Source organism: Meriones unguiculatus, chromosome 1 (assembly GCF_030254825.1).
Source record: "Meriones unguiculatus strain TT.TT164.6M chromosome 1, Bangor_MerUng_6.1, whole genome shotgun sequence".
Classification (NCBI taxonomy): domain Eukaryota; kingdom Metazoa; phylum Chordata; class Mammalia; order Rodentia; family Muridae; genus Meriones; species Meriones unguiculatus.
In genome coordinates, this window is record NC_083349.1 from 29,987,219 (window position 1) to 30,006,849 (window position 19,631).

The following is a 19,631-nucleotide window of genomic DNA, read 5'->3' on the forward strand; positions in this document are numbered from 1 at the left end:
AGCAGGCCTGGCGGACGCGTCGCGCCCCGAGATTCTCACTGGGCGGAGTAGCATGACAAGCCCGAGAGAAATGCCAATGTCCGCGGGGTCTTCCGCAAGTGACACTTGGCGGCACCAATCGCCGCCCTCCTTCCCGGCGGCCGAGCCCTCCTTCCCGCGGCGGGGCTGGCGGGGCGGGGACGCTGCGCGGCGGCAGCTGAAGCGCTAGCCGTGTTGGGCGCTCCGGGCGGCGGCGGCGGAGCTCGTAGGCGGTTCCGGTCGTGTCTCTCCGGGCGGCGGCGGCTCATGGCGGCGACCGAGCTGAGAGGAGTGGTGGGGCCGGGCCCGGCAGCCATCGCGGCTCCGGGCGGCGGCGGCGCGGGTCCGCCCGTGGTGGGAGGAGGCGGCGGACGCGGGGACGCGGGGCCCGGCTCCGGGGTGGCGGCGGCGGCGGCGGCGGCGGCTGCGGGCGGCCCGGGCCCCGGGGCCGGGGGAGTGGCGGCAGGCGGCCCGGGCTCTGCACCGCCAGCCGCGGGCTCGGGCGGTTCGGGCGCCGGGAGCTCGGGCTCGGCTAGAGAGGGCTGGCTCTTCAAATGGACCAATTACATCAAAGGCTACCAGCGGCGGTGGTTCGTGCTGAGCAACGGGCTCCTGAGCTACTACAGGTAACTGCTTCCGGGGCGCCGCGCTCACCTGGCCTCCCCTAGTGCAGCCCACGGACCCGCGCTGTCACTCTCCGCTGGGCGGCTTCGCAGCCAAGGTCGCTCTGGGTCGCTGCCTGTCACCTGTACAGGTTGACAGCTTGCAAAAGTCAGAACCTCCAGATTTGACACGCCGCTCCTGTCCCCGCCGTCACCCGGCCCTGGTGCCTCCCCTGCCTCCATCTCTGGGTCTTTCCTGTCAGCAATTGTTTGGAGAGCATCTGCTCTGCCATTGTATTTCCACTACCACGTGGGTGCAATCGCTAATTCTGCAAGTAAGGCACTGTTGTGAGGCTGGAGGGGCACAGGCAGAGCCCGGGTGCTGTCCCTCAGGAACTCACAGTGGAAGTTCTAACTCGTAACTTTTTGTGCTCCAGTCTTTAAAATTCAAGCTTTCTGATGTATCTGCCCTTTCTTGCTCACTCCACACATTCAGACATCAAAACACCGTTCACAGGGAGACTACAGGATTGTGTCCACTGTATGTCTTAACCTCTCTAAGCGAGCACTTACTTTCTTGGTCTGGCCAGCCCAGCATGGAGATGTGGACTTTATCACAGCTTCTACTTTTGCGTGCACCACCTCCTCGCACAGGAATGGTTGTGTTATCTGGCAGTTCCTTGCTCTTTTTAGTTTTACTTAAGATTAAGTTTTATTAAAGGAAGAATGCGTGTCTTTGAAATGGTTAGTAACGTTTTACAGTGCTTATTTTGGTATGGTTAGTGTATACTTATGACTCATAACACGGTCACAGCATGTCACACTTTGGGGTTTATATTACTAGACAGAGGTGTTGAGAGGTGATTTGAGGATGGCTCATATAAGCATTCCCAATGGCTGTGCATTGTGGCTTACATACAGCATCTCATTCAGTTCTCCTGGATCTCTCATCTCCCTGGGAGTTAGGACATGTTCCTGACGAGGAAGCAGACTTAGCATGGGCGGCTCTCCCAGGGTCTTGGAGAAATCAGGATTTGAATCTACCTTTCATACCAACAAAACCTAAAACCTAGGTTAGTGTCACAGGAACCAATTAAATTCAGAGATAATGGCCTCAAACACAGTTTATAGAGTATGGTTTACAGTGTGTTTCATGGAAAAAGAACTGAATTATATTTTAAGAGGAATTTTTTTAGAGTAATGCCATTTCTGATTGAAACCTCTTCCCAAAGGCCATCCAGTTTGGGAACTCAAGACACTGGTATAGAAGAGTGGCTCAGCCTGTGTTTTTTTTTTTTTTTTTTTTTTTTGTTTTTTTCAATTTTACCAGTAGTCACTCTGCTAACAAAAGGGTCAGGTGAACAGATAACTTCTCATGAACAGTGTTGGCTTGTCTGTTAGAGAATTTTAAGGAAAGCTTGAAGATGAGTTGGCGGTTGTTGGTGGGAACATTCTTGTCACTCCCCAACCATAGAAGATGCCTTAGGTAGCTTTTCCCTGATGCTTAAGCAACATTTAGTTGTGAATAGGTGTAGCATTTGCATTATTGTATTCTGAATTAATTTGCATGTAGCCCTTTCTCCTGCTCATCTACAACATCTAGGATTATAGTATAAGTTTTAGTTTGACCCAGAGGTTGTCCTCCCCCCGCCATCTATTCAAGCTCATGTCTTGTTTTAGTTGACTATTATTCTAATGCTCAGTTAATTTATATCCTTACTTGGTTCATAAATCTCTGATAACACTGATTCTGCATTTTCAAAACTTGTACGTTAAGGGCTAAGTGTGGTGATAACAACCCTGTAATCCCAGCAAAAGGCAAGCAAAGGCAAGGAGTCTACACAGCAAGTTACAGGATAGCCAGAGCTATGCAGTGAAACCCTGTCTCAAAAAAAAAAAAAAAAAAAAAAAAGAAGAAGAAAAAGAAGTGCATTAACCAAGGGCTTTAATATTGTGTGGTCTTGGACTGGAGAAGAACACTTAACTGCACATACATAAATGAAGGCAAAAGACACATAAAGTAAATCTAAAATTTCCCTGATCTTTTTAATACAGCCAAGTTCTTACATTGTCTACTTTGTAGGCTACTTGACTGTTTAGAATAAGTCTTGATCAGTGTTGCCCTTGGACATTAATAACTTACCTGTTGCATCTCTTCATATTTGTTGCTACTTTTACTTTCTTTCTCACAATCGCTGACTCCACATAAAACTCCTTCCAAAAAATACCAAAATATGCCATTAGTCTGTTCTTGCCAAATAGGATGGTCCCAGTCACAAACCAATCAACAGGGTCCAGTTTATCAATCTATGCATTGCCCCACACACCTAGAATTTGAGTGAAGTACCTCCTTCCAACTGCAGTGGCAGTTTATTCTTCCTAGTAGGGTGCCTGTGATCCCCATCTCCTTTCTAGAATTACTCAGCTATGTTAGCATTCCTCCTCTGTTGTCACATGTCCAAAACCTAAAGTCTCTTAGGTATGCCATTTTCAAAATACCTTTTTCCTTCATAGATTCCCTCCTCTGGTGACAGAGAACAGGCATGAGCAAGCCTTCCTTTTACCTTTCTTGTCCTTTACATAGATGTCCCATAATTTACTTTCTTATACAGAATCCCAGCTCTCTCAGAAACACTCACGGCAGGCTATATTAAGTTTTCCTTCTAGCTTCTAGAGATTAAATTACTATTTCTTCTGGCCTTTTCAGGCAAGAACTTTCTAGCCAGAAAATAAGCATGTAATGGTGTAATGACTGAAGAACTTCGACTCCGAATCTTTGCTGCCTCTATTCTAAATGTTTATAGCCAGAGATGTGTTTGCCTGAGCCTAAGAGCTCTGTGGTCAAGCCTGCCTCCTCCCAGTGTCTCTTCGTGCCTGTTAAACAGCTATAGACTGTATATTATTTGAGAAACTTTGGAGATGGTGAAGATGATGGAGGCAGAACAGATCCTAGGAGGTAGTTAGTGGAAAGTGCCAATAAGGAGGCCTGTGATCAAAGGCCCAAGTAGTAAGGATAAGCTGGCCTTCAGCTGTGGGTCTGTAATTCAGTCTGCATTATTCATAATGTAACTGAAGCTTGGGGGTGGGAGGTAAGAATAGAAAAAGCAGGGGTTCACATTACAGTACGGCAGGTGCAGGGCATGGAAAATGGCCAGTCCTTTGAGACCCTCACCCCACCCTGGATCCCTTATTGCTCGTTAGTACCTTTGAAAAAGAAAAAAGTTACACATGACGAAGTGAGCAACAACGAATTTGTCCTCTTAAGGGCAGTAAACAGACTTTCTTAAACATACTAAACCTTAGTGTCTGGGGAAGGGTGTGTGCCATTTCTGGCATGTAGGAATTCTGGATATGCCAGGTGTGTTTGGCTGCTTGGCTCTACTGCTTTGTACTGTGGCAAAGGACTTTGACCTCTTTGTGTTCAGAGTTGGACAGGGAAAACTGCAGTTTCAACTAGGTCGTCTCTGGGCATAGCCAGCGATAGTGAAGAAATGAGCTTTTCTCTGTATGCTCAGTAGTGCTGGGAGTTAGATGTTTAATGTGAATCTTGATATTTTACGTCAAGGGCTTCGTACCTTGTCACCAAGTAGTGTTGTAAAGTTCAGAAGTCAGTCTATTAATAGAACTGTCAGGAGAGATTGGGGAAATTTTTACGCCCAGTCCTCTTGAGTGCAGACCTGCTGAGTCCTTCCTGGCTATTAATAGGGTGGCTTAGGAGTCCCCACCAGTAAAAGTCTGGAACTTAGGAACCTAAACTTTCCAGAAAGATTAAAATGCCTAGTGATTCTTTCTTGGTTAGTCTTTATTATCTCAGACAGGTAGGTATTCTTATTTGCTATCATTTGAACCATAACCAATATTTAATAGTTGAATCACTTAAGTTTTATAAACTTCTGCAATATAATCCTAAGTGTGGCATGACAGTTCTCATTTGGGCTGATTTACCGTGAGTGGGTGGCTCAGTGTATAAAAATGGAGCTATTCTTAGAGAATGAAAGTGTCAAATTTTTTTTTTGTTGCACAAGGTTATAAAGTGTTTTATAACTTGCTAAGTAAAAAGTAGTTTCTGATTGCATGTGGACATGAGGAGCTTTGTGAGGGGAGGGGCTGTTCTGCACTTGGATTGTGGTAGTGGTTGCACAATTTTATCCACTTGTCAAAACTCATTCAGTTGTACTTAATTAACTGCTGAATTAATATTTCATGCAATTCTAACTCAGTGAAGACTTTATTTTTAAAAGCTACTTTTAAGAGGAACAGTGGGGCAATAAAATCTAACTCATACAATGCTTATAGGCTCTGAAAGCAATGTCCCACTGCTTAAATTTCCAAGGAAATTGTTTGAAGGAAATATAACAAGAGTTCGTTGGTTCCTAAGACTACTTAATTTTCAGAGCACTCAGAGTTATGAAAAGACAGTAACAGCAGAGCAGGCAGATGTCTGCTACCCCTCCCTTTAGCCTTTTCTTCTTGTATGGCAGGTCCAAGGCAGAAATGAGACATACCTGCCGTGGTACCATCAACCTCGCCACAGCCAACATCACTGTGGAGGACTCTTGCAACTTCATCATTTCCAATGGCGGTGCTCAGACTTACCACTTGAAGGCCAGCTCAGAAGTAGAGCGGCAGCGCTGGGTGACAGCCTTGGAACTGGCCAAGGCCAAGGCTGTGAAGATGTTGGCTGAGTCAGGTATGGAGCAAAGGAACACTGGCCTGGGAATCACAGCTTTTACAACTCTGACTGCAGTGTATCTTTTATGTACCTTGCCTTAGATATCCCAAGCTTCTCATTGTATGTTATTTCTCATGAGTAGTGGTTCTAAACTGAATTCAGTCCTCCATACACACACATACACACACACACACACACACACACACACACACACACACACGACATTTGGGAATGTCTGGAGATATTTTTAGTTAAGATAATGAAATCTGGGGTGTTACTAGCACATAGAGACTAGAAGCCAAAGATACTACTCAGAGTAGCACCCCTACCCTTCAACAAAGAATCAGCTAGCCGAGGTTGAAAAACCTTGGTCCTAAAGATAGGGCATACCTCTTATGCTTAAAAATATTTTTTTAAATTTTTTTTGACTCAGGGTCTTACTGATAGCCTTGGATGACCTAAAACCTCGTCCTCCTGCCTCTGCCTCTTGAGTGCTAGGATGAAAGACATTCTCCACTATGCTTGGTACCTGGCCTGTGCTTTTGTTGTTTGTTTTTAAACAAACAAAATGTCGTTTGTTTAAATTTTTATTATCTTTTTATTTTACATGCATTGGTGTCTTGTCTGCAGGTGTGTTTGTGTGAGGGTGTCAGAATACCTGGAACAGACAGTTCCAGTGAGTACTCATGTACAGTGAGTAGTCATGTGGGTGCTGGGAATTGAACCTTGGCCCTCTGGAAGAGCAACCAATGTTCTTAACCACTGTGCAATCTCTCCAGTCACGGTATGCTTTTGGTTTTAAAGTCAGTTGACTTTCTTAAATATTTGAGACATAATTACTTTAGTACTAGCTCAATATTAGGAATCTTATAATTCATAATTTGGACATATGCATATTTTTCTTCTCTTGATTTTTCCCCCCTGACAATCTTATGGCCGAGGCTGGCCTCAAACTCACTCTGTCTATAGTTTAAGATGACCTTGAACTCCTGATCCTTTTGCCTCCACCTCTCAAGTGCTGGAATTTTAGGCCCAGCTTCTGATAGCTTCTTATTTGTTAAAGTTGTAACAGTCTTGAGAGATGACCCAAAAACAGTCTTATCAGGGCTGGAGAGATGGCTCAGTGGTTAGGAGTGCATCTTGTTCTTGGGGAGTATGGGATTTCAGTTCTCAGGACTCATGTCAGGAAGCTCTGTGAGTCCAGCTCCACGAGGATCAGCTGCCTCTGGCTGATAAGGGCATATATACAAACACAGTTTAAAACAGTAAAAATATTTTTTTTTTCTGATTAGCTTTTTTTTTAATTTGTTTTATTTTATGTCAATTGGTCTTTTGCCTGCATATGTATCTGGGTGTCGGATCTTGGAGTTACAGACAGTTGTGAGCTGCCATGTGGGTTCTGGAAATTGAACCTGGGTCCTCTGGAAGAACAGTCAGTGCTCTCCACTAATGAGCAACCCCTCTAATTAGCTTTTTCTCCCCCTAAAGAAAATGATAGGATTTGCCCTCAAGATATTGTGATAATCATACTGAGCTTGCTCACTGTCAGAGAACTGAGATGGTCAGCTCTGCTGTTGTTTACCAGTTGTTTAGCTTTATCTTCCATCATTTTCCATGCTGTGCTTAATAGCTATTAAACCGTGATAGGAAACTTCATTGCTTTATCAGTTTTGTTGTGCTAGGTTATGTTTTGACCTTGGCCCCTTCCTCTGTCCAGCAGAGAGGACAGGTCTTTTCTTGTTCCTCTTGTTTAATTTGAGGGCTGATGTTAGCTGCACAAAGGAGAGACACTGCTGGGAAAACAGCTTGCAGTGACAAAGCTGATGGTGAGAGGTACAGCACAGACTCCTACTTAATTTATGATTTGAGAGCTATCTTGTTTTCCTTTTGGAGTGGTTTTAGGGTCAAATAAGTTCATCATAAGTTTAGCTCTCCCTTGGAGAAGAAAAATTAATAGGGCTTTGAGAGAAAAAAAGCTACTCTGCAATTCACAACCCATTTTGCAGAGGGCCTGCAAGCCACCCTGAAGATAATGGTGGATTTGGTGGATAAAGGTTGTTTTAGCTCTCTTGCATATAAAAATGCTGAAGGACATTCCGAAAGTAAGACGAGTATTCTGTGAGAAACAGTTTTGCAGATCTTCTCACCTCATCCAGTTAAATCGGTAAAGTTACCCATCTCGAGCATTCTCAACCCATTTTGCAGAGGGCTTACAAGCCACCCTAAAGATAATGGTGGATTTGCAATAATAATTAGTTTGGATTTGATTGGAATCTTCAAGCTAATGTTTAAAGGCCCGTTGCAGTTCAGTTGCTAAGAGTGCTTGCCTATTATGCATGAAGCCTTTGATTCCCCAGAACTGCATAAACTAGGGGTGGTGTTCGTACCTCTCAGGAAGTGGAAGTAAGAGGATCAAGACTTCAAGGTCATCTTGGGCTATGCAGTGAAGTCAAACCTCATCTGAGCTACATGAGAAGCTGCCTCAAAAAAGACTTGGAAGTTTTATATGTTATATGTACATATAACATAAGTTATATCTTTCTGTTTCTAAGAACCATCCAGTTTGCCATAGTATCCTCTCCATCGGTGGATCTTAAACTTCAGTGTGAGTTAGGACTACTTTGGCCACAATTAGAAACACAGATCTTGGTCCAATGAGAAGATGGCTTAGCTGGTGAAGGCATTTGCTGCCCAGCATGACAGCCTGACTTCCATTTCTGAGATCCACATAGTGGAAGGAGAGACCTGATTGCAAAGTTTGTTCTCTGGCATGCACATGTGCACCCTAGCTCACATACCCTAACCCTGCCCCACATACCTAATTATAAATACATGTCATTTAAAAAGAGAAATGCAGGTTCCCAGCCTTGCCTCAGCATCTGAATCTCAATGTCTAGGAGTGGGACCTGAGACTATGTACCTTTAAGATGTACCTCAAATCTGTATAGTATATGCTATGGGTCACCCTCTAGAGCAGTGATTCTCAACCTTCCTAATACTGTGACCCTTTAATACAGTTCTTCATGTTGTGTTGACCCCCAACCATAAAATTCCTTTCGTTGCTACTTCATACCTGTAATTTTGCTCCTGTTATGAATCATAGTATAAATATCCAATATGTGACAAACTGCTGCAGTAGAGGAATCCACTGGAATGGCCAGCTCTCAGTTGCTTAGTTGCTTGAATGCACATGTCAAAGCATGGTTCTGTTGGAGCAGAGTAGATAGGTCTCCAACTTTCAGTCCTGATCCTGGAGGCAGAATTTAACTTTGGCATCTCTACAGATGAATCAGGAGATGAGGAATCTGTTTCACAAACTGACAAGACTGAGCTCCAGAATACCCTCCGAACACTCTCCAGCAAAGTGGAGGACCTGAGCACGTGCAATGACTTGATAGCTAAGCATGGCACCGCCCTACAGCGTTCCCTCAGTGAGCTGGAGTCCCTGAAGCTGCCTGCTGAGAGCAACGAGAAAATCAAACAGGTCAATGAACGAGCCACGCTCTTTAGGATAACATCCAATGCCATGATCAATGTGAGTAAAGATGGTGCCCATCTGGCATTTCGACACTTCCTCTCTGAAATGTAGTGCTTTCCCAAGCCCTTGAACTAACTGGTAAAGCACTCAATATACCTGGTCTGGCTTCCATGAGCAGGTGCTTTAAGTTACATTTTCTGTTGCATGAAACAGGACTGGCTGCCCAGGTGGAAGGTGCTCTGCTCAAGAGATCAGAGGACATTGCATCAGCCAGGAGGTAGTAAGAAGTCCAATGGTGCAGCCTTCTTTGTCTGAGCTGTAGGGCATCTGAGGTGCTATTATTTGGGTGCCTGGACTTCCTTCATTTGTGGTTTTGCTTCTTTGCTCTTTTTTTTCTAACCTAATCTGTCAGAGCTGAAAGATCCTCTTGAATCCTTCGCACTGTTGTATTCTTTCTCTTCCTTCCTCCTTGAGGTAGACCCTGCATGGCTAAGGCATCCTGCATGCAGGGCCTGGCTCAAGCACTGCCAAGAACTTGCAATACTAGTTAGTTCAGTGTTACTTAGCCTTTGATTCCATAATACTCCATGTGGGCACTAGGAGAGTGGGTAAATACAAAGCATCGCCAGCCCTATAATATATTGCTGCCTATGAAAGGAACACGGGGTTTTACAATGCTGTTTTCCTTCTAGCCGGTTCTCACCCGACCAGTTGTTTTTGCTCCTTTGCACGTAAAAACACCGAAGGATATTCTGTAAGTGAGATGAGTATTCTGTGAGAAACGGTTTTGCAGAGCTTCTACCCCCTTCTAATTAAATGGGTAAAGTTACCTCTTGAGAGCCAGATTTTCCTTGTTTAGGGAGTGATCATGAGAAGACCTACTTTAGTCCTGTGATGCTTGAATATCAAAGACCTTCTCCTGTGATGAAATTTTTCTCATTTTGTTTCTTTGTTACTTGGTGGCAGTTGTGTTAACTTTTGTTTTAATATTTTAACCTTTATTTTAAGTGTTGAACACCTTCAAGGCTCTGATTTACCTCAGCCGGAAAGAAGACAAATTAGTTTTTCGTCTTAGGGATTTCAGGAAGGTGAGCCCCTCCTATTGTTACTCACTGACACCAGCAGGTCAGTGCTGATTCGGGGGTTCAGTGACCAGGAAACCTGGTAATTCTACAAACCAATGAATGACCCATGTTAAATATGTAGACTTTACATTTTGTGTTTTATATATATGGGTATTTTGACTACATGTATTTTGTGTACCTCTTGTGTGCCTGTGGAGGCCATAAACAGGCATCAGATTGCTGGGATTGGAGTTACTGATGGCCATGAGCTACCCTGTAGATTCTGGGAAAGGAACCCAGTTCCGCTTATTGTTATCAGCGTCGGGTGAACACTCAACTCTCTGACAGTCTTTTCGTTTTTTCAAGACAGGGTTTCTCTGTATAGCCTTGGCTGTCCTGGACTCTCTTTGTAGATCCAGCTGGCCTTAAACTCACAGAGATCTGCCTGCCTCTGCCTCCCTGAGTGCTGGGATTACAGGTATGCACTATCTTGCCCAGCTGACAGTCTTTTTTTTTTCTTGTTCTAATATGATTTTTTTAAAAAAACATTTTTTAAGATTTATTTATTGATTATGTATAGTGTTCTACCTGTATGTATGCCAACATGCCAGAAGAGGGCACCAGATCTCATTATAGATGGTTGTGAGCCACCATGTGGTTGCTGGGAATTGAACTCAGGACCTTTGGAAGAACAGCCAGAGCTCTTAACCTCTGAGCCATCTCTCCAGTCCTAATATGATTTTTTTTAACTAAATAAAACACTCATGCTTTATAAAACCAAAGCCTTCCTTAGCTTTTTCTCTTGGAAATTGCTCATCTTTTTCTTTGGGAAATTATTCATTCCCAAGTTCTAGGTTATGTCAGAAGTGCTCTCTTGGAAGTCAGAGACAAGCTTTCAGGAGGGGACTGTAGCTCTCTGGTAGAGTGATAGGCCTAGAGTGCACCAGGCCCTGGGTTCAATCTCCAGTACAACACACACTGAGACATCTAACTTGATAGAAGTAACCTGTTCTCTTCCACTTTGCTTTCTTGTCCACTGTCATCATCTTGTTGTTGCCTGAAGTGCACTTTTTATCCTTCTGTTGTTACACTAGCAAGACTTTTAATGCAGTGAAAATAAGCCAGGTATGGTGACACATGTCAGTTAATCTCAGTACCCTGTAGGCATAGGCAAGAGCAACAAGAGTTCAAAGCCAGTCTGAGCAGCTGCATGCATGACAGAATAGACATGGGCAGCACAGTGGCGGTGTTCAGTGTGCACTAGGAAGGTTAAAGACGCTAACGCTTCAACTAAATGCTGAGGAAGATTGAAGTCTTCCTAGAAAGAAGACAATATAGACTTGGGACTTACTTAGACGCCAACTGTGTCCTTCACCGTTTGCATAACCCAGTGAAACCCTACCCATTCTGTGACCACTATTTCTTATCTGTAAATGCTTTGATACTAGGTAGATCTTTCATGCTGGTATTAAAAGACTTCAGGTAATATATTTGAAATGCTCAGCGAAGTGCCTGGCTGTACAACTGACTCCTAATAAATTTTTATTTTATTTTAATTTTTGAGAAGGGTTTTTCTGTGTAGCTCCAGCTGTCCTGGAAATTGCAGTGTAGACCAGGCTGGCCTCAAAATCACAGACTTCTACTTGCCTCTGCCTCCCTAGTGCTGAGATCAAAGATATTCACCACTGTGCCCAGTGGTTCTTGCTACATTTTAGTCATTATCAGTATTATTAAAAGAGAGTGGAAGAGAGGAATTGGTGGGATAGTCATGTGGCATGTATGGACTCTTTCTCCTCAGAGTCTGGAAACTGCTGGTGACTGCTAGAGCAAGGAAGTAACCAGAGGTGAGGCTTGAATGGAGGTTGAGGCGGTGCAGATGCAGATGAGTCGGCTTGGTGATGGGAGAGGCTGAGGCCAGTCTCAGGAAAGCAAGCTGTATGATTCCTGCCTTACTGAATGTGGTGAATTCCTTACCAAGTGCTCTGTGGAAGAGTGACAGCTCTGAGGTAGTCTCTGTTGTTAGCCTTTGTCCATTTACAGACAATGAATGAAGCACAGAGTTCAGTAACTAACTAGATAGCAGGAAAGAGCTGTGATTTGAGGCCATCCAGCCCAATTCCAGATGTGTGCTTCGCTGCTTCCACCTTGGAGGAATGGAAAGAGATTACAGACTCCAGAATATTAAAGGAGAGTCACTAGGACTTGATATTTGGATGTGAAGAAGGAAGCAAAACTGAAAGAAAGACGCCCCATAGGCTTGGGCAGCTTGAAAGGCTCTGGAACTGCTTTGGGATGGAGACATTCAAAGGAAGAAACAAGAGGCAGCGAGAGAATGAGGTGACTCAAGCGTGAGACCCACTGATTTTGATGTTCCTTAGAGCCATTGAATAGGCACTTGGATATTCTGGTCTGAAACTCAGAGAGTCCAATTTGGAATCACTGATTTAGTAGCCATTGGTGGACCTGTAGGCAATTGTTGAAACCATGGGAACAGACATTCTAATAGAACCTTTTAGTTTCTCTGTAACGGGGAATACACTTTTAAGCTTACATTGGTTCCTTCCTTCATTTATTTATTAAGCAAACTTTATGAGGCTCCTGCTATATGTTAGGAGCGGGAGACCTATATATGAATAAGCTGTAAAATGTGTTTTAAAGTTGCTCGTGACCCCTCTGGAGAGATAGAAACTCAGTCATGATACTGCTGTGCATGTGTTAGGTAGAAGTATGCTGAAACTGGTAAGGGGATAGAAGAAGCAACACAAACTCAGTCATGGTACTGCTGTCGTGTGTTAGGTAGAAGTATGCTGCAGCTGGTAAGGAGATGGAAGAAGCAGCTGGCTGCCTAGGAGAGTGGGTGTCACAGAAGCACGAGTCCTAGGTCCTCTTCTTTCTTAGAGAAGGGGGATAGGGAAGAGCAGTGCAGGCAGAGTGAGTAGCATAGGGCTGGGAGAAAGCTGTGTGCCTGTGAAAACAGCGTGGCTGTGCCGTAGGGTGCACAGATAACACCTACCGGGAAAGGATTGGGGGTTTGGTGGCCATACTTGGGAGGGCCCTTTGTGTTGTAACTAGTAATTAGGGTTTGATCCTAACCATGAGGAAGCCAGTAAAGGGACTGAGATAATCAGATTTGTGTGTGTGTGTGTGGGGGGGGTGTTTTTCTCTATATTCCATCTTTGATTTATCAAGTAGTATTCTAATTTTTAAGATCAGCTTTTCCTAAATGACTAAAATAAAAGCAAAGCTGTTACCCCATTTCTAATCTGAGTGAGTGCAGATTCTGTTTTTAGTCCTCAGCTTTGGGTTATGTGAGTTGAGCTGGTTTTTTGAGAGTGGTTGTCATGCATGCCCCTTCTCTTTTGGCCAGTAGATCTCTGGGTACAGTTTACATGCCCACCCTTTGTGCTGCTGCCACAAATGCCTTGTCTGGGTTTGCTGCTCGCTTGGTATTTGCTTGGTCCTCGTGACCAGGAAAATAGGAGCACTATGACAGCGTGTTCACTCTTTCCCAAGTCTGACCTTGATTGCAGCACAGAGTTGGCTGTCCCTGATACTGTGGCACAGCAGGAAGTTTTTAATTGTCATATGCCTTCTCACATTCCCAGAATAAGGTGACTTCATGGGCAGTCTGACTAGTTGAAGTGACATAACCAACACTCTCTCTGTACAGGCCTGCAGAGATTTCCTCATGTTAGCCCAGACTCATAGTAAAAAGTGGCAGAAGTCACTACAGTATGAAAGAGACCAGCGGATCCGACTGGAAGAGACTCTTGAGCAGCTGGCGAAGCAGCACAATCACCTGGAGAGAGCCTTCCGGGGAGCCACAGTGCTGCCAGCAAACACTCCGGGCAGTGCTGGTGCTGCTAAAGGTGGGACACTTCGCTCTTACGTAGCTCTTCCGATATGATCCATGCCATTTCTGCAATTGACAGAAGAAATTCATAATTGGTGGCTCATGTGAGATGCATTTGGAGCTGTTGATTTCTTTTGGCTTTTTCACTGCTTTCTACCATTGTTGCTGTGTTTGTGGTCAGTATTTAAAAGAACCCACTGTGCCAGGCATTGGTAAATATTACCACAGAAAACAAATGAGGCTTTTCTCCCTGTAGATCAGTGCTGTTCTGGCAAAGGAGACATGAGCGATGAAGATGATGAGAATGAATTTTTTGATGCACCAGAGATTATCACCATGCCTGAAAACTTGGGCCATAAGTAAGTTGTCCTTGACTGCTGAAGAAAATGAACATATCTGTTTATTTGATGAGAAGCTTTCCCATTAGAATCTGAGCTGGTGATGGTTGCTAAGATGTGGGCTCTTTATGTTAACTAAATGGAAAACTATTAGCACTTACACATTGAATTTTCCAGAGATCCCAAACTCATATCCATCCTAAGTGTGTACAGTATATTTATTATTGTGCTTCATAAAGAATGGGTGAGGACCAAACTTCAGTTCTGGTCTTTGTTCTAATTCTCCTCTGTTTTTCATCCATGAAGACGTACTGGTAGCAATATCAGTGGAGCCAGCAGTGACATCAGCCTTGATGAGCAGGTAACTGTTGTTCAGAAGTTGTCAAAGTCGAGGGACTTTAGTTTGGATTCCCAAGGACTTGTCTGTGAAGTGCTAAGGGATATAGAAACTCCTGGTGTTTTATTAAGCATGGGGGAAGGGAAGGTTATAGATAGCAGGTTTTTTGTTCTTTGTGGCTGATTGAATGGCTTTGTTTTTGCTTCTAGTACAAGCATCAGCTGGAGGAGACCAAGAAGGAAAAGAGAACCAGAATACCATATAAGCCAAACTACAGCCTCAACTTGTGGAGCATCATGAAGAACTGCATTGGAAAAGAGCTCTCTAAGATCCCAATGCCGGTGAGGTCCTCAAATACCCAGACTGGGGTCCTCTCTACCTCTGTGGCACTATTGTCACCCTGTAGCATCTTCAAGCATGGACTTATTAGTCATAAACCATCCCTGTAAGTCAACTTGTTTACTTCTGGCTATGAATCTGGTATGTTCCCAGATCATCTAGGGTCATCTGCTTATGTTTGGTAACATTTATGACCAATTCCTGTGGCAGGCAGGCAGGCAGGCAGGCAGGCATGATGCACAGATAATACAGTATGAATTCTTTTCTTATGAAGCGTATAGTGGGCCTGAGGAGATGGCTCAGTCTGTAACGGTACTGCTGTGTAAGCACAAGAACCCACATAAAAAAACAGGCATCCGTGGTGGCATCAGTGTCTGCTTTGGTATACACATGCGCTCACCACATAGATACACAGCTGTCCTCTCTCCAATTAAAAAAGAATATGGCAGCTGGGTATGGTAATCATGCCTGTTAACACCAGCGCTGGGAGGAATGGGAATGACAGAGTTTGAGATTTGCCTAGGCTACATAGTTCTATGCCAACCTGTGTCAGAGAGTGAGACCTTGTCTCAACATACACACACACACACACACCTCAAAACAAAATACACATAGATTAATAAGATAGTAAAGGAAACAAGCGGATGATATATTTCCTCTTTTAGTGCTGTGAGAAGCCCTATACAAATGAAACAGATACAAAAGCAATTCATTCAACCTACAAGATAAGGACCGTGGTAAAGATGCATATTGGAGCTGGACATGGCAGTGCACACCTATGATCCCAACACTTGGGACATAGAAGCAAGAAGATTGGGGGTTCAGAGATTTTGGTGGAGCATATGTAATCAGGGTGAGATGTGGGTCCCCTGTGCTCCAGGAAGCTCCACTGTTTGTGTCTGGCAGTGTTCTGCTTGTGTAGTCATTCTAAAAGTATTTACTGAGTGTTTGTAGTTTGCCCAGGGTGGTGCCAGTATGCATCTTAGGTAGATGTTCAGTTTATAGAAAGAAATTCCAAGCTATATTAACTTGAACCAAAGGTCAGCAAACTAAGGCCCTTAAGTCAAATCTGGCTGCCATCTAAGCATCCATAAGCCAAGAATGTATTTTTTTATTAAGTGGTTGGAGAAAAAAAAAATCTAAAGGAATGTAATAATTCATAAGGCTAATGTCCACAAATAAACTTGGTGGGGACAGAGATTCTCTTTTATTTATTTCTGTTCATACCTGCTGTTTTGTAGCAGCAGTATTAAATGATGTGACAGAGACTACCTAGTCCTGAAGGCTTAAATATTTACTGTGTAGCTTCTTTATAGAAAAACAAAAGCACAAACAAACAAAACAGTGGGCCCGCACCTTAAACAAATGTTGGTTTAATATATATTCTTATTTTGAAATCCAGAAGTAGGTTTTCCAGGGTTGATACCTAAAATGTCAGGACTAAGTTTCTTTCTGTTTTGTGGCTCTCTACTTATGATTAGGTGCCTTAATTCATAGGTCTGGAATGGCTCCTTAAGCCATCGGAGGGACACTTTGCAGTCAGCTGGAAGAAAGACAATTATGAACAGGCTGTGCCTTTTAATGGAGCTTCCTAGAAATTGCATAATCCATTAATCTCTTGAATCTCTGTGGCCACAGCTTACTTATGTGGCCATAAGTACCTAGAGAAAGGGCTAGAAACAAACAAATACAACATTGGGGTATGGGAGATGCATATTCTCTCCAAAGCCAGGTACTTGGAAGGAGAAATAAATGCCCTTCTCAGCCTCATGGCACAAAGACACCATTTCATAGACTGTTTCTCATAGGTACTGTTGCTGTGTATGTCCTTGATGTTCACCATACTGCCTGGCACAGACAGTCATTCAGCAAATGTTGGAGTGATTGATTAATTAATTAATTGAGCCTTGGAAAACAAATAGGTTGCTTTTATACACATGTATAAGATTAGGTTTTTAAAAGGAATGATTCCCAAGAGTGAAATGTCTTTCAGATTTGCAGAGCATTTTTAAGACCCTGCATTCCATCTCCAGTACTGCAAAATGATGATGATGATGATGATGATGATGATGATGATGGGATAGTAATTGTAGTAGTAGTAGTAACTAATTAATTAAAATAAAGTGAATGTTGACATACAGACAGGAAAGGGAATTGAGTGAGCATATTTGGGAGAAACCCCCAAATAACTGGTGTTTGGGAAACCTAAATAGAGAACCCACTTGCTTAAGCATTGGGTGCCTTATAGAAAGCAGATGGGCTGGAAAGGCAGGCCATCACTGTCTCAGAATATACATCCTACTTAGAAACAGCTTCTGGGTCTAGGTGACCTCTTGTGTCTTCTTTCACTGCACATTTCTTATTGACATCGTCATTGGGAATGTGTAGTCCTCTACCTGCCTCCATCCAAATCAAATCATCTTCCATCACAGGGAAGCTGGTGTAGGCTGTGGGTTTTAGACTTCAATTCCTGCTGTCATTTAGCTGGTCACTGCAAGTATAAGACACCAGTAGGAGATCATGGCTCCCTTTAGGCAGTGTTCTCAGAATCTGTGTGACTCTGATTTGCATCGGCCTCCTTGAGCTTCTCAGGGTGTTAAGTTTCTGCCAGATCCCGTCAGCCTCTGAGGTGCAGTGATGTCCCTGCTTCTCTTTGTCCTCCACTCATGGCTGCCTGATGTTGCTAATCTCTGGGTTCTCTTGTGGCTAGCTTTTTCTGTTTGACCTCTGAGTGGTAAAATGACATTTATACAAAGCTTGGCACTTTCAACGAAACTGAGGTTCTTGGAACATTTATTAAAAGGTAGAGTATAGCCAGGTGGTGGTGGTGCATGCCTTTAATCCCAGCACTTGGGAGGCAGAGACAAGTGGATCTCTGTGAATTTGAGGCCAGCCTGGTGTACAGGGTGAGTTTCAGGACAGCCAGGGTTGTTACACAGAGAAACCCTGTCTCAAAAAAACAAATACAACAACAGTAAAAAACAACACCCCCCCCACAAAAAAAGGAATTTTAAATAAATAAATAAATAAATAATGTCGCTGGGTGTGGAGGTGCATGCCTGTAGTCCCAGCACGGTGGGAGGCAGAGGCAGGTAGATCTCTGAGTTTGAGGCCAGCCTGCTCTATAAAGAGTCCAGGACAGCCAAGGCTACACAAAGAAACCCTGTCTCAAAAGAAAAAAAAAGTGGGTTATATGTAAATGAAGAGCAGGGACAGACTAGTGATGTGCAGGTTCTAGTCGAGGTTCTGTTCATGTGTGTGGTAGCCACCGGTAAGATGGTTTGTTAGGATTTTCCTCTGAACATGTGAAAATTTTGCTTCATTCTGCCCCAAGTGTTGCCTCTAAGAGATTCTGCTGCAGTGATTTAGAAAGGGTCCTAAGGATGCAGGCTTTACCATTCCTGTGCCACATTCAAGCATCTTCTGTAGTGTAGGCTTCTCTGGAGGCTGAGGCAAAAGTGTCAGAGGAAGGGTAGGAGACAGCAAGGTGAAATAAGAAAGAAAATGTTCTTTGTTTACTGAAACATTGCTTAAGTACTGTTCAAGAGAAAGAAGACTGTTTTTCTTACTTTGTCTGGAAAAGAACTCAGGCCTGTAATATCCAAGCTCATAAAGATCTATTACTGATTAAATAAATGCTGTTCATTTGCTTGGGAACCTAACTTCCTTCTAAAGCAAAATTTATTCTCTCTACTTCTAATATTTATTTATTTTAATTACATATATGTGTGGTGGGTATGTGCATGTGAGCTCAAGTGCATAGAGGCCAGAGATACCTAATTCTGCAGAATGGAAGTTATTTGAATGCTACAAATGGAACTCAGGTCCTCTGGAAGAACAGCCAGTGCTATTAACCACTGAGCCATCTCTCTAGTACGCTTCTCTTTCTCTCTCTCTGTTTTTGTGAGGTGTGGGGCTGTGCATAGGGAGACCAGAAGAGGACCTCTCCTAGCACTTGGTTATATATTCTCTTGAGACAGGGTCTCTCACTAGGCTTGAAGTGCTCCGTTTCAGCTAGGCTAAGCTCTTGGGAAGTGCCAGTCTCTACCTCTGCTTCTCCCTCCCTTCCCCACAGTGCTAGGGTTACAAGTATATGCAGCCATACCTAGCGTTTTTTTTTTTTTTTAATAGGTAATAAGTAATGGGGATTCAAACTCAGATCCTCATGCTTGCATATTAAGAGTTCCTACCCACTGAGCCATCTCCCCAGCCCCTAGAGCAATTTTTGTTTGTTTTTGATACAGGGTCTTTATTAGGTAGCTTTGGCTGTTCTGGAACTTACTATATTAGACCAGGTTGGCCTCAGATTCACAGATGCCCATCTTCCTCTACTTCCCTGAGTACCAGGTAGCCTGGCCTTAGAACTTTTTTTTTTTTTTGAACTGGTTTTTCAAGATAGTCCTGGATGTCCTGGAACTTCCTCTATAGACCAGGCTGGCCTTAAACCTTAAACTCACAGGAATTGGCCTGTGTCTGCCTCCCAAGTGCTGCGATTAAAGGCATGCATCACTACCTGGCTACAGATTTTAAATTAGCAAACTTATTTAAATGTTCTAAGTTACCTTAGACACTGACTTTATCTTCCCAAGGAAGGAGCAGTGTGAGCAGTCCGTCGTTCTCTTCTCCACTAATTGGGCTGTGTGGGCTCTGGCACACGCGGCACTCAGATATTTGTGTGAAGAATACACGCACATCTCCCCTAGCATAAATGCTTCCTCTTCCCCTGCACGTCTCCACACACTTGTGTCATCTGGTGATTGTCATCTAATGCTGTAAATGGGCTGTAAAACCTGGAAAGTGAGAACATGGCCTGCTTCCTCTTAGCCCCATCAGCAGCCTAACAACATTGTCTGGCCCCAGAAGTCAGCTCCTGACCTAAAAAGACTGAGCCAAGACTTAGCAAGCCATGAGTCCAGGCTAGAAGCTAACT

The 19,631-nt window shown here is 43.7% G+C and overlaps 1 protein-coding gene across 1 annotated transcript in view; it reads left to right on the plus strand.

Annotated features, from left to right (window-relative positions):
- Positions 1–134: 134 nt before the first annotated feature.
- The window catches only part of Osbp (oxysterol binding protein), a 32,780-nt gene continuing 13,283 nt past the window's right edge, over positions 135–19,631 (plus strand). The window contains exons 1-7 of the mRNA XM_021663122.2: positions 135–644; positions 5,102–5,310; positions 8,577–8,827; positions 13,505–13,703; positions 13,944–14,046; positions 14,332–14,386; positions 14,572–14,703. Of these exons, the coding sequence (XP_021518797.1) occupies positions 286–644; positions 5,102–5,310; positions 8,577–8,827; positions 13,505–13,703; positions 13,944–14,046; positions 14,332–14,386; positions 14,572–14,703 (1,308 nt within the window). The 5' untranslated portion in view covers positions 135–285. The remainder of the gene's footprint in view (positions 645–5,101; positions 5,311–8,576; positions 8,828–13,504; positions 13,704–13,943; positions 14,047–14,331; positions 14,387–14,571; positions 14,704–19,631) is intronic.